The sequence below is a fragment of the Macrobrachium rosenbergii genome, chromosome 51, assembly GCF_040412425.1.
Source record: "Macrobrachium rosenbergii isolate ZJJX-2024 chromosome 51, ASM4041242v1, whole genome shotgun sequence".
In the NCBI taxonomy this organism is placed as follows: domain Eukaryota; kingdom Metazoa; phylum Arthropoda; class Malacostraca; order Decapoda; family Palaemonidae; genus Macrobrachium; species Macrobrachium rosenbergii.
Window position 1 is genome coordinate 29,585,888 of NC_089791.1, and position 15,942 is coordinate 29,601,829.

At 40.3% G+C, this 15,942-nt stretch overlaps 1 protein-coding gene and 1 long non-coding RNA gene across 3 annotated transcripts in view; both read left to right on the forward strand.

The window, feature by feature from the left end:
• The window catches only part of LOC136833241 (uncharacterized), a 474,008-nt gene extending 468,694 nt beyond the window's left edge, over positions 1-5,314 (forward strand). The window contains exons 5-6 of one of the 2 annotated variants that reach the window (XR_010851387.1): positions 1,827-1,930; positions 5,090-5,314. Coding sequence is in view for 1 of the 2 variants with exons in the window: in XM_067095129.1 (XP_066951230.1) it covers positions 2,606-4,479; positions 5,090-5,249 (2,034 nt within the window). In the remaining variant the exon portion in view is untranslated. Of the gene's footprint in view, positions 1-1,826; positions 1,931-2,101; positions 4,480-5,089 lie in introns of those variants that run through there. The other variant, XM_067095129.1, reaches the window with a different exon arrangement.
• Positions 5,315-6,630: 1,316 nt separating this feature from the next.
• LOC136833245 (uncharacterized) overlaps positions 6,631-15,942 on the forward strand; it is a 48,833-nt gene continuing 39,521 nt past the window's right edge. Inside the window, exon 1 of the long non-coding RNA XR_010851388.1 lies at positions 6,631-6,890. This is a non-coding gene — a long non-coding RNA (uncharacterized lncRNA). The remainder of the gene's footprint in view (positions 6,891-15,942) is intronic.

Below are 15,942 nucleotides of genomic sequence, written 5' to 3' on the forward strand. Positions count from 1 at the left end.
CTGGGTTAGGCGTTTAGTGGCATCCTTTCTGGAGCTGGAAAAGCAGCAGATTTACCACAGACAGCCGCCGTCGTTTATTAATGGCATTCTAAAGTGCGGCTCTGGGATCCTGTAAAGTTTTCGTGATTTTTCTGAACTTGACTCCACATTATTCTGCTAATTCCTTCTTTGTATCATCATTTTTCACACTTAGCATCTTGCTGTTCAGGTGAAAGCAGAAGGCTAAGTTTATCTATGGTATATCTGGTCATTTTTAGTATTTAGTGTCTTTTTTTAATCAAAAGTGCTTCGTCGAAGTTTTGTACTTGATAATCAACCTACTAGATACGGTAAGAGGTATGGATGGATTGCACTGTAACCAGCTTTCATCATTTGAGAATCCTAGCAGTAATGCCAGTGTTAATGCAAGTGAAAACTCTAGCACGGGCACCGTGAACAACCAAACCATCTGTGAAAACAATGGAAATAGTAAAGAGGAAGCTGACCTTGAAGGAAATCAAAAAAAGAATCGTGAACCTGAGGACAAAGGTGACCCCTGGAGAAAACACACTGAGTTCTACCGGTCTCTGTCGGCTCTCCTGCATGTAGCAAGTGTCTTGGGGATCAATGTGATTGGCATTAAACATGGGACTATTTGCATCTGTCCCTATAGAGCTGCTGCTGCAGTTGTAGCACTGGTTGTGGTATCCTTAAGCCTTGTCATGTCGCTAGGGATCATTTTCAGCATAGATGCATCCTACCAGCAGAAGGTCATGGTCCTGCCGTTGTTCAGCGCCAATTGTTTCTGCTGTTACACGCAGGTCTTCTGGCTGTTGAAAAGCAGGAGGATTGCGGATTTCTTGGTAGAAGTTGAGGCGTGCGAACTGAAAATCACTCGGAGCTATCCCGTGAAAGTAGCCGTGTGCTACAGCTTCTGCTACTCTGTCATTTACACAGTCTTTGTCTACCTGATGGTCCACCTTCCCGACCACATCTTTGCTTTTCGTAACAACAACCTAGAGGTCATGCTGACGTTCCCAGTGTTTGTCACGTGTTTTATCCCCAACATGTTCGATTTGTACATCTTTACATTCACTTTGTTCCTCGTTGTGGCGTTGGAGAAGTTGCAGGAGGAAGTTCAGGCCGTTCAGGTGTGGTCCAAGGAAGAAACGAATGCTGTGGCCAAGAAATGGCTTAAATGTAGGAATTTGCTTAACATGTTCAGTGGGGTTAGTATATGCTTCAATTGCCCTTTTTCATGCTGATTGAAACTTTGCTGCCACTAAATAATCTAACTGTTCTTGCTAATAAACAATGCTAAGCTCTTGTTGGAGATCAGTATTACATAGCTTAGTATTATAAAGTGGAAGTTCAGTCAGTTTTTGATTCAGTGTCTCTATTTTCACATTTCTGCAACAATTTTGATTACAGTGAGTTCTTAGCTAGCCTCAGTTGGTTCTTGAATTCTGACGGGTGTTCTTGTATTTCCACAGGTGTTCTCGTACCTGCTGCATGTGCGCATGCTCTTGTATGTAATGCACGCTATAGCTCACCTGTTTGCCCTCACGTCATTGAAGCTTACCAGAGACTGCGCATTTTACTTTTGGCCCTTAGTGTTTTCGTTGTTGGAAAATTCAGTGAGGTATCTTGGAATATGTCAGACAGGGCAACATCTCACAAACACAGTAAGATATCCAGTTCCAGAACTGAAAACAGCTCATTTATCGTTAATTAACTTATGGTCTTTATTTTTGCTAGTTAATTGCTTTTCATTGCAATGTAAACGAAGTATGAAGAGCAGTGTTGATGATTGTTTAATAATTTGTGTTTATCCTACTTATTTTCAGCATGGCTTGGTTGTCAAGAAAGTCAGAGAGGTCCTGCTGAAACAGTGCCTGCGTGATGCTGAGGAGAACTCGGAAGATGATACAAGCTCTTGGTTGTTCATTAAGTATGAAATGGGGAAACCTGTCGATTTATTAAGGTCACAATATAAAACTTTAGAAGAAGGTGTGATTAGTAAGTCGTCCGAGAAAAATAGCTTTCTGACAGAAGGCACAGCAGGTCACAAGAGAGCTGCTGCTGCTGCTGCAGAAAGTACAACTTCAGAAACCACGACTCTTGAGAAACTGAATTTGAATGGATCAGATGGTAATGACACTGAAGAGAAGTTAATGGAAGCAGAAATGAAATGTTCTCCAAATTATGAGAAAAATTATCTGCCCAGAAACTTGTTTTTGGAAGAGATTCAGGAAGAAGAAAACTTTTCGGTGAAAGAAGTACCAAATGAAGGGACACCAGATAAAAGTCATACAAAAATATCAGAGAATATGTCCTTGAAATTGGATGGAACTTATGCCAATGTGGTCCCCAACGAAATTCTCAAAACTTCCCAAGGTACCATAAAAACTTTTGAAGATATGGTAAAACAGAGGTCTGCAGTAGTGTCGACAATTCTAAATTAGGGCATACTGAGCAAGTCTATAAAAATTTGGATGGCACAGAGTATGAGAAAGTTGACCAAATTGATATAAGTGATGTTCATGAGATTGGTCTCACACATGACACTATTTTTCCCAGTGGAAAGGCACTGAGTGGCAATGGAAGCAGCCACAAGCAAGAAAAGATGAGGATCATAGATCACGTGACTTGCCCTGAGCATGACTTCCAGAAACAAAATGATTTATCAGTTTGCAATGCTCCATATCCAAGAGTGCTCGTCAGTGACCTAAAAGAGACGCAGTTTGTTGGAACAGAACAAAAAATAACTGCCCTTGCTGATGACACAGCACATGTAAACAGGCAGGATATTTCTCAGAAGGGGACACCTCTAGCACAAAATTTTGCATGTGATAATGGTGAATGTATCAGCCAGAAGGAAGCATTTCTTGCTGAGGAGCAAAGTTGTAAAGTTTTGTGTAACGTTGAACAAGTAGGGGATTTGCTTGAAACTGAAATATCTTGTGAAAATAATGAAAACACTGAACTTGAGGAAACGGTTCTTTCAGATAAAGTGGCTTGTGAAGATAATGAAATGGCAGAACCAAGGGAGACAGGTATTGTGAACGGGCTGACATCTGACGATAATGGACTTGTTACTAAAGTGGAGGTAGTCATTGCACATAAGGTCACTTCCAAAGATCAGGAGACTGGACTAAAGGAAGTATGTCTTGCAGAAGATGGGACTTGGAAAGAAAATGAGACTCTAAGACAGGTACCTTGTGAAGATAAAGATATCAGAAAAATGGAGGCTTTCCTTGCAGTTGAGGCGATTCATGAAAATACTAGTGAAACTGAGGAGAAAGATACATTGTATGTGCATAATATGACTTGTGAAGATCATGAAAATACTGGAGGAAATAAGGCATGTTTTGGAGATAAATTAATTGCTGAAGATATGGAAGCTAATGGACAAAGGAGACATTCTCTGCAGATGCAGAAAGTTTTGAAGATGAAAATAAGAGACAAAAATGCCCATTGTTTGAAGACGAAAGTGACCTACGAAAATAATAGTACTAGACGGATAGAGACACTACTTGTAGACGAAGTAGTTCCAAGAAACAGCAAAGAATCTGGACAATGCAAGGAATTTATTGCCACTGGAGAAATTTCAGAAAGCAAAGACATTAGACAAAAAGAAGCATTCCTTTCAGATGAGGGAAAATGTGGAGATGAGACAAAGGTTAGACCTATGGAGGTACTTGTTGCAGAGGAGGGAGTTTGTGAACATGAGAATGGCTTTACTTCAGAGGGTATAATTGCTGCAGAGGAGAACACTTGCAAAGATGAATATTCATGGCAAGAAGAATCATACCCTGCAAATGATACAGTTCATGAAAGTGACCAAGAGTTGGGCCAAAGAGAGACACTTCTCATTGGTAAAATGACATGCGAAAATTATCTGGATCCTGGGCAGGCGCAGGCAACCCTTTCCGATAAAGAACTTTTTGAAAGCAACCAAAGTTTTACAAAGAATGAGGCATTTGTTACAGGTGATGTGATCTGTGAAAAAGATGACACAAAACTCCAAGAGATATTCCTTGTGGATCAGATTGCTTGTACAAATAGTCAGCTTCTCAAGCAGGAGAGCTTTCTGCCTTCCAGCATAGAATGTGAGGAGCTGGCAGTGGATGAGGGGCACAATAGTTCCATTACAACTAATTTTTCCTGCTTTCAGTCGCTTGATCAAGTACTGGAAGTTGATCATCATGCTGAGAACGTGGGGACTGCACTGGACTCCTCTGATGTCAGTAATGAAATACTGAACACCAGTACTTTAGTGAAAGAAGCTGCTGGCAGTGAAAAACACAGCTCAGGGGAAAATGATACTAAATTCAACCAGAGACTAAGTACAGAAAATGAAGTTCGTGAACGTCCTGAGAATATGACACTGGAAAAAGAATCTACCAAGACTGGACCTCTGGACCGGTTGTGCCTCGAGCGCTTTATGTGTCACCTTGAGGAGTTTCAATTCTCTGCAGACGTCTGGGGCGCTCATCCGTAAGTGTCATTACTGATGACCTTGTAACAGAGCTTTTTGCATTCAGGGTACTTTTTGTTTATATATTTATTTATCTGTCATTAATTAATGTGAATGTGGACAGTTTCACTTATATAAAAACACTTGAAATTTCTCGTCTGCGATACTTCTCAATATTCAGATTTAGCCATTTTAATTAAGTATGGATATTAAAAAATGGAGGAAAATAGACATACGTGCAGCTAAGAGTACACAATAATAAACGGGTATGTGTCATTCCGGCAAAGTTGGATAACAGCAGCCAGTGAGAATTCTGGAATGACATATCGAATTTCCTGTTCTGACTTGATTAAAGAGATAGCCAATGTGGAAAATTGTTATAAAACTTTATTATTATTATTATTATTATTATTATTATTATTAGAGGACACCTCTGAGGGCAGTTGCATTAAAAATTATAACTGTTTCCACGACATTTAATTTATACAGTCTTCTCTATTCTTCTTATTTTTTTTTTTTGGAACCAGCTATTATTATTATTATTATTATTATTATTATTATTATTATTATTATTATTATTATTATTATTATTATTTGCTAAAAGGCCAATTTCTCTCTTTTTCTTTGCAGCCTGGGTGCTTCTTCTTACGTAACCTGCTTAGGAATTGTGGTCACGTACCTACTGATGTTATTGCAACTCCAACCTATACTGAGTAACGCCTCTGCTGATCTGGACACTAATAGCCTATTAGAGAATGACGAGGGGATATTTGAATGCTTGTCCAAGTGAGGGAGTGACCATTGATGCTAGAAAAATAAAACATTAATGGTGAAAAAAATAAATAAATAAATAAATAAGACCAGGTTACAATAATTAGAATTTTGGGGGGTCATAAGTTGTGCTGCCAGGTTGACGCATACTAGAGAAAGACCAGGGGATATCTGAATGCTTGTCCAAGTGATGGAGAGATCATTGATGCTAGAAAAAACAGTAAATAAATAAATGAGATGAAATTACAATAATTAGAATTTATTGGGACTAAAAGTTGTGACTGATATCTAAAGTATGAGTTAGTTTATTGGCATCATGCATCCTGTGCCCTACCCATACCAGTTGGGGATCACGTAAGGCATACCCTAACATACCCTGGGCATGATATTAACGCCTGCGAATGGTGTGACGTACCGTGAAGTGTATATTTTTTTTTTTATTTATCACCTCTCTCCATTTTATTGCTTCTAAGGATTATGCAATTGCCTAAGTTGTTAAGCAGGCTTGATGAAAATAGAATGCCATGAACCCGTTTATTTTTGGCTATGATCATTTCTAATTAAAGTGTTGTTAATTAGTTAATTAATCAGCAGGATTTTGCTCATTAATGGCTAGAGTAATGAGAGTTTGATCTTGTCCTGGAAAATGATCTCCGTTACATACATAAGAGAATGTTCTAACGTTTAATTTTTATGGTGATTTGGAAATTCAAGTATGTGTGCAGGTATACACACAAACGAATGAGCAAGTAATTAAATAAGTAAATAAATAAATAGATAAACATGTAAAGTAAATGTATGTCTGTATGTATATATATATATATATATATATATATATATATATATATATATATATATATATATATATATATATATATATATATATATATATATATATATATACATATGTGTGTATGTATATATATATATAATATATATATATATATATATATATATATATATATATATATATATATATATATATATATATATATATATACCGATCCCTCGTAAAAGAAACGCTAATCAATGTATGTAAAATCAAGAACATGAATTGACATATTTTAATGAATGCTATATAAATTCTTGAATTTAATTTGTGAATTGTAATCATTGAATTAATCTGTCATTTGAATCTTCCTCAGCTTTTGTTTAGACTCTCTCTCTCTCTCTCTCTCTCTCTCTCTCTCTCTCTCTCTCTCTCTCTCTATCAATTTTTTCTGATTTTTCAGGGAACGTTCCAGAGAAAATTATGTATAAATATATATATCCTTGTAACTGAAAAATAAAGCATTATTCGTTTCACGTTCAGTGACTGAGACTCATTACCTTTTCCCGAAATTAAAAAAAAAAAATAAAGAGAACCATTACTTTATTTACACTTTTAACGACCAAGGAAGGAAGAGGACAGAGGTTCAAGAGGTCACCAGTGTCCTTGGAACTGTAAGGTGGGGAAAACGTCTGGTGCAAAAGCTCTCCAGGAATTCAGACAGTCTTAAACAGTGCATTACAGGGGGGTATTTAACACCAGTGACCCACCACAGTGAGAGCGTGAATTGACCTCGTTTGACACCGGTGATGAGCGAGGTATCAAGACGAAATTGCCGGTGATGAGCTGGGTATCAAGACGAGGTTGCTGGTAGCTGTCGGCTTGACGCAGGTGAGTGCCCAATGACGTGCATTTAGGCAAAACCGGACGACTGATAGAGAGATCGTTCTTTGGGTAATGGCGAATGGTTTTGGAACTTTCTCTAGGAAAAAGAAAGATAACAGACGTACTTTCGGTTATTTTACTTTACAAGTGAAGTGTTTATCAGGCAAGAGGCCTCCGCGACAAAAATTATTATCACGATTTCGCATAAGGCGTTATGTTATTTGAGGAATTTGTCAGACGCTGGGACAGGGAAATGTGGGTATTACGCCGTGATAATTAGGGTACCGCCACTAGGCAGAACTAGCAAATAAACTCAAAAGTTGCATATAGCGTTTGCCACTTAGCCTGCCCCATACAAAGACCAGTATTTTTGGGACTTGGCATCCCATGAGTGATGTAACTTTCTTGAGGATACAGTATCCCTAACTTGATTTTGCCCAACAGCCAGACTTAAGGATACCCAGTTAATAACTGTCATCTTGTCTTTAACTTGCCCAGTTTCCTTCATATCCTTAACCTTCCTTGTTGGAAGTGCATCCCAAACCTACCTTTTCATTGTTTCCTTAACCATTCTTGTCATGGTATCCCTAACTTTCATTGTCATTGTATCCCTCATTGCCTCTTGGTTGCTCTAATCACCAAGCTGCGTTGTTGTCATTGGTATCCTTGACCTGCCATATCGTTGCATCCCTGCCCTGCCCTGTATTGGCTGTATCCATACCCTGCCTTTTAGACATTTTGACATGGCATCTCTAATTAACCTTTTTTGTCATTGCATCTCTGCTTTCCTTGTTACCATTGCATCCCCAACCAGTCTTGTATCTAGTCTGCCTCGCCGTCTTTGCATCCCCTTTCACCCATTTTGTCATTGCATCCATGCCTGTCTTGTTGCCATTCCAACCCTAACCTGCCTTGCTAGTCCATCTCTTAACTTGTCTTGTAGTTGTATCCCTAACTTGCTATGTTGACATTTCATCCCCATCTTACATAGCTGACATTGCATCCCCTTAACTGCCATGTATCCTTTGTATTCACAGGCCAGCCACTTTGGCCTTGGCCCCCAAGGCATTTTTTAACTTTACCAATCCTCTGGTAGGGAGATTGTATCCCAAATTCATCATGAGGGTATTGTAACTCAAAGTGAACCAAGGGGGCCATGTTTATAACATGCCTTAGGGGTGCCATTTTCATGGAATGCCATAGGAGTGCCATGCTCATAAAATGCCACAGGGTTGCCATTTTCATGAAGTGCCATTTTCATGAATTCCATGTGGATGCCATTTTCATGAAATGCCATAGGGTGCCATTTTCATGAAATACCATAGGGATGCCATTTCATGGAATGCCATAGGGATGCCATTTTCATGGAATGCCATAGGGGTGCCATTTTCATGGAATGCCATGGTGACATTTTCATGAGGTGCCATAGGGGTGCCATTTTCAAGAAATACCATGTGAGTGCCATTTACATGAAATTCCATGTGGGTGCCATTTTCATGGAATGCCATAGGGGTGTCATTTTCATGAAATTCCATGGGAGTGCCATGTACATAAAATTCCATTTTCATGGTTGCCATAGGGTGCCATGTACATAAAATTCCATAGGGGTGCCATGTTATGAAATTCCATAGGTGTGCCAGTTTCATGAAATGCCACTGGGGTACCAGTTTCATGAAATACCACTGGGGTGCCAGTTTCATGAAGTACCACAGGGGTGCCATTTTCATGAAATGCCACAGGGGTGCCATGTTCATAACATGACACAGGGGTGCCTTTTTTCACGAAATGCCATTGGGGTGCCATTTTCATGAATGCCATAGGAGTGCCATTTTCATCAACTGCCGTAGGAGTCAAAATTTTTAACTTGTTTGATGGAGGATAGATTCCTGTGATCTTGTACCCAGGCACAAAGAATGAAGCAAATATTCTTGCGTATGGCCAACCTCTCATGGATTTTGCTTTTCTCACTTACTGTACAGGCACTTGACGAGTCATAGAAGCATATTAGGGAAAAGTTAACTGTAATGTAGGGCCCTGAAACTGAAAATGTTGTGACTCCATATCCCATAAAGAATAATGTAACTAAAATGTTTACAATGCCACCGTCCAGGTGTAATAAAATCAGTTAAAATAGTCCATTTTGAATTTTTTTTTTTTTTTTTAGAAAGTTGAGGGACATTTTGGAAGGTATAAACGGATATTATTTAGATGACGAACCCCATTCATATGGAACAAGCCCATAGGGACCACTGACTTGAAATTCAGGCCTTCAAAGAATATTGAATATTAGAATAGACTAAATCTAGCCAAAAGCTGTTTTCTCTTTGGTCCTAACTCACTCACAGCACCTCTTGATCCCTGTTGTTACGTGGTGACTTCTTTCGCCATTCCTTTTGTTATTGTTTTTTTCTACAGTTTTTCCTCCTCGTAACTGAACTTTCTCTCCACCTGCCTCTTCTCCAGTTCTCCTGCCACTTGCCTTAACCCTTTTCCTCCTCCCCTTTGTTTATTCCTTCCTTTGTTTATTCCTTCATTCTGCATCCTTTCATTCCTGGGCCGTTCACTGAACTCCTTGGGTATTTACATAAAAAACACAAGGATTCTATCACAAGAACATCTGCATTCAGGCAGCCGGGGCAGTCGACCCTTGGGAGGCTGCTCTTCCAGAGAACAATAATTCCTACTCTCATGTTACTCATATACAGACGTCTAAGCCACTTTTCCTCCCTCCCTCCCTCCCTCCCTCCTTCCCTCCTGGAAGGGAGGGAAGACTTTCAAGACTACGCATTTGCAGTCCTTTTATCTTGTTGGGGACATTCTCTCTCTCTCTCTCTCTCTCTCTCTCTCTCTGATGCAGTGTTCTGTACTGTAAGATTTTTCATTGTTACAGAGTGAATTCCTGTCAGGGTAATTAAAGGTAACAATGAAGCTTGTAACTGAAATGTGTAAGTCTGTAGACTGATATTCAAATATTGTCTGTGCGTGTGTTTGTGTGTGTAAGCCGGGGTCAGTGGAAGTGTGGCAGTGGACGGGAGGCGGGATCGGGGTAGGGGAAGGGGGAGGGGGGATTGCCTGATACGGAGCACTGCCATGTGATTGTGGCGTTACTTACTGTGTGTGACATGGAAGTTCAGAAGAAGAGAAGAAGTCGGCGGATGAGCGACCCGTGTCCAGCGACCCACGTGGCAATACCACACTACCTGTCGTGACCTACAACAACAGACAGCCTGCTTTTGCCAGCGTCTCTCTCTCTCTCTCTCTCTCTCTCTCTCTCTCTCTCTCTTGCCTTTGTTTCGTAAAGCTTTGCCATTTCTCGTAAATCTCAAAAATGAGACATCGACTGACGATGAATGAATATAGGCCTATTTACGCCTCCTTAACGTCCTTTGTTTAGTTGCTCTGGAGACCCCATAGAACTGTCCCTTCTAAATTTTCGAGTTCTTACCGAACTCCTATCGAAAAAGACCGGTTCAATTGATATTTATAAGGCCATTTGCGCCTCCCAAACGTCATTTTTCGAGGTGCTCTCGATAGCCTACATAGTATTACTCGGGGACTCAGTGGGGTCCTGGTATGACTACAGTAGGCGCTGTCGTCGTAACCTCATTCGGGGATTATGGTTTCATTGACTGGGGAATGTGCAGTAGGGCGTGGCCTCATTACATGTTGCCTGTTTGCTTCGTAAAATCTTTCCCTTCGTGCTTGGTTTTGAAATTCCAAGATCGTGACATCTTGAGAACTGGTGATTTTGACCTCGCGAGCGATATTTTGTGTACAGTGTAGGTAGTGACATCTAGACCTAGTTCATATTTTATATGGTAGAGCTGCCCGGAAGGAAAAATGATTGTGCAGGATTGATGCAAGATTTTAGGCGCCATTTTTCGAAGCCAGACACACACACACACACACACACACATAAACACACAGAGCTCCGTACATCTTTATTTCCATAGCAGTTGGTTGCCCTTCACGCAACCGAAGAAAAAGAGAGAGAGAGAGAGAGACAGACAGAATTTGCATATAGAAGAGATCTGCGCCTTAGCCCTGGACCAAACTTTTTTTTTTTCATATGGCAACACTCGGCTGCCCTTGTGACACAAAACAATGGCAGCGAAGAGAAGAAGAGGAGAGATATACTAAGTGTGCCATTTGAATCTCTGTCGTCGCGCCAACGTCACTTGAGCTGAAAGTCCTTCCAGGGACATTGTCACTCTCGACCTTGCTGGTCTAACTGTAGCTTAGCATTAACATAGAATGACTCTCTCTCTCTCTCTCTCTCTCTCTCTCTCTCTCTCTCTCTCTCTCTCTCTCTCTCTCTCTCTCTCCCTAGGCCGGACTTAACTTACGCTCTTCGAAACGACTGTTGGTCTAATGGTCATTCTATATTTACATTATATATATATATATATATATATATATATATATATATATATATATATATATTTTAATCCTGAGGAAAGTAAGACAACAGAACTGCCCTAAAATGGGAGACTGCAGAATCTACAAAAATACAAAAATGAGAAAAATGGTAGATACTGCAGTTTTCCCTGGCCTTACTACTGATTTTGCAGATACCGCAAATGGGACACCCTAAGTACTCGTGGAAAGCATTAAAGAATCATTCTGAAACTGCAGTAACTTGTGTATTTTGTGTTTCACGAGGCCAATAAGTGGCATATCTCATTTCGAAAATTTTGCAGATAATGCAGTTTTTCCTTGCCTTACTACAGATTTTGCAGATACTGCAAATGGGGCCCCTAAATACTCGTGGAAAGCATTAAAGAATCATTCTGAAACTGCAGTAACTTGTGTATTCTGTGTTTCACGAGCCCAATAGGCGGCATATCTCAATTTCGAAAATTTTGCTGATACTGCAGTTTTCCATCTTAGGGCAGAGAAGACTTCCTTCAAGAAAATCTTAATGGTCTGTCATTCAGTCCTATTAGAGACTAGTGAAAAGTCATTTCATTCACTACACTGAAAAATGGCTCTTGTGAGGAACCCCAAACCATTTCATCTGAATGAGGTTTACTGGCGCAGTCAATAATACCTTTTTGATAGGTCCCTGAATTTCATTTAAATTCTTCGTATGGTTTTGCACGAAACAATAAATTAAGTCTTTTACTTTAGAAGAAAATAGTTTTAGTAACGGTTTCTGGTAAATAACCTGCCACCCCGCCCCCTGCCCCTGCCCTGCCGTCTTCTTACGTACTTACATACACAGACGCGCATATATTATATATATATATATATATATATATATATATATATATATATATATATATATATATATATATATATATATATATATGGAGAGAGAGAGAGCGAGAGTTTTACCTACTGACAGAAAAAGTGCGGACGGAAAGACAAAGCCGGCACAATAGTTTCCTTTTACGGAGAACTAACTGAAACACTGAATCTATTCGCTAAACTGACTTCAGTAAGTAGAATTTCAATAGACAGTAACCAATTGCTTAAACATAATATCCAAATTTCGAAACAGGGTGTCCGTAATTAGCGAAATTCGCGGATATTTTACCAAAGCAATTCGCCTTTTCGCGAGGCGAACCATTTCCAAGTATTTCGACCCATTCCACTACATATTACCATTTAAATCATTCGTCAGCCCCGGTGACGTGCAGTGTGGAACATGTGGCGAATATAAGCTTCCCACCCTTAACAAGATTCCCCAAGCTAAACGTGTAGGGGAAATCGAGTTCCCCTTCCCAGTGGCGTATAGCTGGCATTCATCAGTGGGGGTGGCATAGGTGGGGCCAAGATATTTTTTGGGGGCAGGCCAAAGTAAATTACACAAAACTAATGTGCCAATTCTGTAATTAGTAAAATATACTATTTTCGAATGTACTGTATATATCCATGTGAATGAGGGAAAATAATAGTGTAAGTAATTAGTAAACCTGTATTTGAAATTATAGAGCTCAATTTTCAATTAATTTTTAACTCTTATTGTATGCAAATGTATCAAATACTCTAAGGGTTAAAGTTTAGCTACAAAGGGAATATCAACTTGGGGGGCGGGTGCCAGTGGGGTGGCCAAGCATCTGAATGGGGAGGGGGGGGCCACCCCATAGCGACGCCACTGCCCCTTCCTCTAATCTTCGACGAAAAAGTAGACAGGTTCCGCTTGATCGCAGAGGTCATGCTGTGAGACAGGTGAGTTCTCTCACCTGGCCAGAGGCTTCTCAATTTAGTGAATACTCAAAGTGGCTTTTATTAGGGGACAATATAAGTGATTGGTAAGTGGTTTGTGGTATGTTAAGAGATCTGTCGAAGAGTACAAACGAACGACTCGGGATCCCCGTAGGGCGGGTAGCGCCGTCGGTGCGCCTCGCGCGGTGCACGGTAGGCAGGTAGGCATTATTTAAGGATATTTGCAGTTTTCCATATATTCAAATTATATATATATATATATATATATATATATATATATATATATATATATATATATATATATATAATGTATAATGTATTACAGGGGATTTAGCCTTGATTCAGCAACTGAAGAATGAACGCGTGTTGGTGAAACAAAATGCTTAGTATGTAATTACGTATTCGGTCCTTGTCTAAGCCTGCGCCTGGTCTTTGTTCAATGATATTGCAGTGTATGTTTGTTTGTTTGCTTTTAATCTAGGCCATTTTTGGTTAGTTTGCAATGTGTCAATGTCGTTTTTCCTCTTTCGTTTGCGTCTTATGCAATTACAATTCAAAGCGTTTTCTAAAACAATATTCACCGATAGGGATTTGAACGAAAACAGAACTTAGGCCTACTCCTATAAAACAGGAAATGTACCACATAAAAAAGGAGGTAGAAGAAAGCATTCTGCTCAGGGGAAAAGGAGACGCAGCCGTATCGTTTTATATAAAAAAAAAAAACAAAGGAATAAAAAAGTTTGAAAGCTGTGGAGGCACTCGCCACCTCCTCATGTTACCATTCTTAGACGCAACCGCCTAAAGATGGTGGGAAGGGTACGTTTTCGATCTGCATTTTCCTCCTCCCTCCCTCCCCCTTGCCCTCCCCCTCCCCTTCCCCTCCTCCACCTCATCCTTCTCCTCCATCCTCATACCCCTCCTCCCTCTCCTCCATCCTCATTCCCCTCCCCCCTCTCCTCCCTCCACCCCTATACCGCTTCAGTTTAACGTACGCCTACGGGAGCACACTAAAAGTTTTATGAGATGGAAATAGGATTCTATTTCAGCCTATAACTTTTTGGAAACTCTCTCTCTCTCTCTCTCTCTCTCTCTCTCTCTTCCCAGAACTCAGCAAAATTTGCTCCAGAGATGTTCACTGATTATTTAAGGTTAAGTGCAATAACCTCAGGGCAAAACTTTTGACCGTAAAGTTTCATAGACCCCGTCATTTATCAAAGCGACTTTGACAAGTCTCGCCCCCAACCCACCCCAACCCCCATCCCTAAGATTTATTGACCCTTGGTGGGATGAATTATAACCACCCCAGAGGTAGCCATCGACCACTAAAGTGACTCCTGGCGTAGATATTGTTAAACTGTGCTTTTATAGAGTTGGAAAATGCGTATTTCAGACAGAAAGTCAACCCTTTCCCACCCCCACCCCCTCCAAAACACACCCCAGACCCCTTTACAAAAAAAAAAAATAGGAAACCAGGCCTACGTGAAAGCAAGAGATGAATAAACTTTGTTATACAAGTGCTATGGATCTTCCCAACTGGAATCTTAATATCTTTGCTTAGGAGACGCTTGAGCTGAAGGCATCCCCACCCCCACCCCGCCCCTCCACATCATCGTGACCCGTTGCCGCGGCGAGAGGTTTTAGATGGTTATAACTGGAGTTTAACTCTAAGGTGATTGACGAAAGTTTAAATGGGCCGTTAATTTTATTAAATCACACTTTTGCCTTTGATCATTTTTATCCTAGCTCCTTGAGAGCACAAAAGGCGTCAGAATCCAGCATCCAGATTCCAGATTCACACTTGCAACTTTTGCCTTTGGAATGGTGCCTGATTTGTTGCCCATGCACTGAATTCTCGTGGCATTGCTCCCGTAGGGAGGCAGTTCCCCCATAGTGTGGTACAGCCGTCAGTGCACCTCACGCGGTGCACTGTAGGCATTACTTCAGATTCTTTTCAGCGTGCCATAGTCCCCTAGCTGCAACCCCTCTCATTCCATTCACTATCTCTCTGTTCATCCACCTTTCTTCCGTCTTACTTTCCACTCTCTCCTAAAAGTTGTCTCAGCACTATTTTCAGCGCTGAGTGACCTCACAGGTCACAGGGCTTGGTCTTTCCGTCTAAATGTTATATTCCTGTTCTTATTCCTCGTGGCATACCAAGACCACATAACACATCCTCATTCACTTCCTTCAAGTCTTTTATAACTTGAAATATTAGAACTCTTCACCAGCTTCCTCTGAAAGACTCACCAGCAGAAAAACTCAAAAGACAACGTGTCAGTTGCCAGTCTATAAAAGACTGTGTCAGTTGCCAGTCCATAAAATACTGTGTCAGTTGCCGGTCCATAAAATAGACTGTGTCAGTTGCCAGTCCATAAAATAGACTGTGTCAGTTGCCAGTCCATAAAATAGACTGTGTCAGTTGCCAGTCCATAAAATAGACTGTGTCAGTTGCCAGTCCATAGAATAGACTGTGTCAGTTGCCAGTCCATAAAATAGACTGTGTCAGTTGCCAGTCCATAAAATAGACTGTGTCAGTTGCCAGTCCATAAAATAGACTGTGTCAGTTGCCAGTCCATAAAATAGACTGTGTCAGTTGCCAGTCCATATAAAACTGTGTCAGTTGCCAGTCCATAAAATAGACTGTATCAGTTGCCAGTCCATAAAATAGAACTGTGTCAGTTGCCAGTCCATAAAATAGACTGTGTCAGTTGCCAGTCCATAAAAAATGGAGTTGCCAGTCCATAAAATAGACTGTTTCAGTTGCCAGTCCATAAAATGGACTGTATAAAATAGACTGTGTCAATTGCCAGTCTATAAACAGACATGTTAATTTCCAGTCTATAAAGCCAAGAACGTGTCAGTTGCCAGTCCATAAAACAGAAAAGGT